At 51.8% G+C, this 4,547-nt stretch overlaps 1 protein-coding gene across 4 annotated transcripts; it reads right to left on the bottom strand.

Moving 5' to 3' along the window:
- Nucleotides 1-18: 18 nt before the first annotated feature.
- LOC136532781 (probable glycosyltransferase At5g03795) lies at nucleotides 19-2,435 on the bottom strand. 4 transcript variants are annotated; one of them, XM_066525370.1, is made up of 4 exons: nucleotides 1,825-2,435; nucleotides 1,594-1,724; nucleotides 863-1,165; nucleotides 19-753 (listed from the first exon to the last, which is right to left on the bottom strand). In XM_066525370.1, the coding sequence occupies exons 1-4, from the start codon at nucleotides 2,354-2,356 to the stop codon at nucleotides 67-69; spliced, it is 1,653 nt and encodes a 550-aa protein (XP_066381467.1). In that variant the 5' UTR covers nucleotides 2,357-2,435; the 3' UTR covers nucleotides 19-66. The 4 variants fall into 4 exon arrangements, with proteins under 4 accessions (XP_066381467.1, XP_066381468.1, XP_066381470.1 ...); XM_066525371.1 differs by having other exon boundaries at nucleotides 863-1,211; nucleotides 1,594-1,762; nucleotides 1,825-1,837; XM_066525373.1 differs by lacking the exon at nucleotides 1,825-2,435 and having other exon boundaries at nucleotides 863-1,179; nucleotides 1,594-1,709.
- Between the last annotated feature and the right edge of the window lie 2,112 nt (nucleotides 2,436-4,547).

Below are 4,547 nucleotides of genomic sequence, written 5' to 3'. Positions count from 1 at the left end.
GTGATTTGTATTATACAACATAGTAGGCAAGCTGCCGTAAGACATGATGAAGCTTGACACTACATTTCAGCCCTCGAGCTCAATCTGGTTCACTCTACTCAACCAAATGGAGTGCAGGATCATGTGGAAGAGGTCGTACTTGATCGGCCTGGCGTGCCACAGGAAGTGCCTCTGCAGGCGCTTGACGCAGTCGTGCATGGCCACGTACCTCCGCAGCGAGATCCCCTGCAGGATCTTCTTGAGGTCCGGTATGTCCTTCTCGGCGACCACCACCGAGAAGGCGCTCCAGTCCAGCACCTCGCTGAAGGGCAGCACGAAGTTGTCGGCGATGATCACGGGCACGCACTCGTAGTAGAACGCCTCCACGATGCGGGGGCTGTTCACCTCGTACCCCATGGGGCAGAGGCAGAAGCGACTGTTCTTCATGTGCTGGATGTAGTTCATCCGGTGGGACACCCGGTTCGGCAGCAGGCTGTACACCCGCATGTCGTCGTCCTGCCCGTCGCCCCAGTGCTTGAGGAGCACTGGCCGGACCCTGCCGTGCACGTTGCCGGCGAAGAAGGCCAGGATGCTCCGGCGGGAGACCGGCAGGCCGCCGACGTACCGGAGCGGCCGCCTCGGGGTCCGGATGGTCGTTTCGGGCAGGGAGACGTCCTTCCCTGGGGTAAAGATACCCTCCGAGCTATCGGCGTTGCACAGCGCCTTGATGGCGTTCTTGCGGATATCGCGGTGCGCGGTCGTCGTGTAAGGTCCCTGCACGAACCAAGCAAGGACCATGATGATCCGTTCTTGAGCTCGATTGACGATTATTTCTGTATATATGGATCGAGACAACTCAAATTAAAGTAAAGAGCTAGCTTACCCAATCATGGCAGGCGACAAGGAAATGGTCGGCTCCTCTGGTGCGGTTCCAGAACGGGTACTTGTTGGCGAGGCCTCTGACGAAGTTCCTCAGGTACGCGGCCAGCGGCCTGAGATTGTGGGAGTCGGCCTGGTAGAGCGTGAGCCTCAGCTGCTGGGAGCTGTAGGGGAGGTAGAAGAGGTGCGCCTTGGTGGCGTCGGCGACGACGTGCCGGCGGCTCTCCTTGAGGAGCTTCATGAACCAGCCCTCGGAGGCGTAGATGCCGCTGAGGGGAGGCGTGTGGAAGATGGGCCTCCGGCCGTCCTGGTAAATGTAAACTTTGAGTATCCGTTCCATCAGTTCATAGCTCCTGGATAATGATCACATTTGCTACAATTATGATGCGTTTAGTCAATGCACGGGATCATTTTCGGTAGTAAAATGAGCATAAATGTAAAATTCGATTTAATAAAAAGCTTATAAAAAAGATAAATCGCGATTGTCCAACACGCTGTTTCATTTTTTAAAAATCGTTTTCATAAAAGCCATGGTGTTTACGGGACAATTCGCCAAACAAAAAACGGCAACATGATGGCATCATTTTAGTAGGCAGATCATGGTAAGATTATGCAGGGGAACACGCCAAAACGTACACGGAAAACTTGGAAACTCCTCCATTATGGGAGGAAGGAAAGAAGCGGCGCATGCATCCACCATTATATTAGGAAACTTGGACAGCAACCGTTGGTTACCTCTTGAACTGGGAGACGTTCTTGAACAGAGGCGCGTACAGGTCGGGGTCGTCGAGCACCGGCTCGGCGTTCCGTATCTCCTTCTTGGCGTAGCGCAGCGCCTCCTCCGGCGCCATCCTCCAGTACGACGGCTGATCACAGACAGACACGGGCAGACGGATTCAGGCCACTATGTACGGTGGTACGAGGAAACCACGTACGGTAGGTACGGGACACCCAACTCTGTCCCACCTCTCGTTTTCGAGGCCTCACGGCGGGCGGGGGCAGCGGAGCAGGGGGCGGCGTGGCGGGTGCCGGAGGCGCTGACAAGTGCGGCGGTGGCGGGGTCTCGTTCGCGACTGACAATGCTCCGGCGAAGTCGGTTCTCCTCGTGGTGGATGCGCCGGGGGAGGAGGGCAGGGAGAATGTGAGCAGCGCCGTCGCCGCGCCCGCCGCGAGGAGGGACACGAGCGCCGCGACGCGGCAGCAGGAGACGGACATCGTCATCCCGCTCCCGCCGCGGTGGCGGGGCCGGCGCTGGGACGACCCGGCGTGGAAGGCGGCCGAGGGGGAGGTGGCGACGTGCGGTGGTGGCCGCATTGGTGTGGAGAGGAGGACGCGGGCGGCAAGGAGAGAAGAGCGCGCGGGCGCATGTCTTCTGGTGTTTATATTTCTGATGATGAAAAAAAGGCGTGACGCGCCCCCGGAAGAAAGGAAACGCCGGGATATGCGGCGGTGTTCTCTGGTTGGTGTAGTTTCCATTTGGGCCGTGCGCATGTCGCATGGGGAACTTTGGGAGGCGCGACGCCGACGCCAGGCGAGCCAAGGGCGCGCCGCGCTCTGGCGGACCGCGGGCTGGGGAGGCGGCGCGGATTCTGGCCCGGTCCGGCACGACGCTCCCACATCCGATCGTTTTTTTTTTTGGCACTGCCAGCTACGCCCTCTCATCCTGGAATTGGAACTTTGGAAGCGTTTGTTCGGGAGTTCTGGCAAGACGCCAGCACGTTCACGACACAGCAATATGCAATATGGCACAGTTCGGCTGCGTGCCGCAGATGCCGTGGCACGCGTTCTGCCCACTCATCTTATCTTCGCATTGCGAGTTGTGACCCGCTACAAGCCTGCCGTAGAAGCAGAGTTAACGAAAGTACCACGAGGCAACGAGGGCAGCTCCAGCTCCAGGATTATGAGCTGCGAAATCCATGTAAACAACATTTGGCGAAATCCATTTAAACAACATTTGGCTACCAAAATGCCAACTGATATTGGCACCAATCGCAATCACTTCAGCCCACTAGGATTTGGACACGCGTCCCATCAGTAGGCTAAACACAACATTGAGTCCATGCAAATTTATCACAAGTTTCTGTTGCGATAAGGAGGTATCAACTCGTATACAATTTTTTCAGGTCAGAGCATTTTACCCTACTTCAGATGCAGAGAACTGGGGATTCATGTACATGTAAAAACTGCTTCAAAATGGACCGGCACAAAAGTTTATCTCAATTCCCAATCTCTCAGAGATAGACCAGCCTAAAAACCACACCCGTTCCGAATTTCTAAACTCCACGCGGAACCTTTCATCCTATCCTTTTTCATATCCGCCATATGCCAAGTTTCCATCTCCAGCACGAATTGTAATATCTACAGCAGCTAAAATAATTCACATGATATACGACATGTCTCAGGTAATTGGTGCACTCCATAGGTACCGAATGCACACTGCAGAGTACTTTGTACAAGTGCCACCGTTGTATTTGTTGCTGTTTAACTTAAACAAGCACACCATTGTATGCGTACTGAGCATTGTATATACAGACACATCTTACCACAATTTTCAGAACTTTTCAGCTGTCAGGCATTCCAAGTCTGGAAGGTGCCACAAACAAAGTCGTAGCGAGCACCGATTAGTTTGAGTGTTCCCTTCGCCAATCTATCCATGACAAATGGGTAGGTCTTCAGGTTTCTAAGGGACAAATTGACGGCCTCCTGCATACCATTCAAAAAATGCTAGATCAGCATGTAATCCGATTGAGAATCAACTAGTAGTTAGCACTGGGGTTTCACTAACTTGGTTAGCAAATGAGAAATAAATCAGCAAACTGAAGCACTGAAAACAAATTTTTAGTAGACTCACAATTTCCAACTTGGTGCATTGTTCATCAAAGGGCAGAAAGCCATGTATTCTGTCCACCTTCTTCTTGATATCTAGACCGATCTTGACCCAGTTTTCAATGAAGCTAAGAGATCAAATGAACAGAATACAACTAAGAATAAAGAGAGTATCAAAGATGCTTATAGATAATATATATTAGTACAGTACCTATTACTCAAACCAACTTTTAGCTCACTTGTTTATGGGAAATATACAATTATGCATGTTTTTCTACGCCTCTTTGTAACATACAATTATGCATGGTTTTTGAAAGCATCTAGGCCCCTAGTTGGATTTCGGTGATTAATGTCAATACAAGATTACTATGACTAACGTGTGTTTTGCAGAGACAATTAAGTTAGGTCATGGTAATAGAGATCGATTGGGCAATCGAGGTTGTCATGCCCCTACGATGGAAATCGTTTCGGTTTTTCAAAGGATGGACGACAAGGTTAAGGATAACTAGTTCTAAGTGTCGATTGAAGTTGGAGAGACACTTAGAGTAGTTTAGGACTTTGTTTTTCCTTTGGCCGTACTATGAAGGGGGGTATGAACGGGTAGCTTGACCTAGTTGAGTCTAGTGAGTTAGGTGTGGTGCACACTTGTTCAAACTAGCTCTAGATAGCTCCTATGAATGCCTAAGATCTTTTGGAGCAAACTTCATTCACATATGTTCGGAAGTTGGAAGTGAATGGAGGGTTAAAACACTGACCGGACGCTGGCTCCGGTGCGACCGGACGCTGGCCGCAGGGTCCGGTCAGTTCATTTGACCGAGGGGATCAAGTCTGGTTTGACCGGACGCTGGGAGGTCATGTGACCG

This window comes from Miscanthus floridulus, unplaced genomic scaffold (genome assembly GCF_019320115.1).
Source record: "Miscanthus floridulus cultivar M001 unplaced genomic scaffold, ASM1932011v1 fs_709_1_2, whole genome shotgun sequence".
Taxonomy (NCBI): domain Eukaryota; kingdom Viridiplantae; phylum Streptophyta; class Magnoliopsida; order Poales; family Poaceae; genus Miscanthus; species Miscanthus floridulus.
This window is presented reverse-complemented; position numbering and strand designations above follow the sequence as displayed.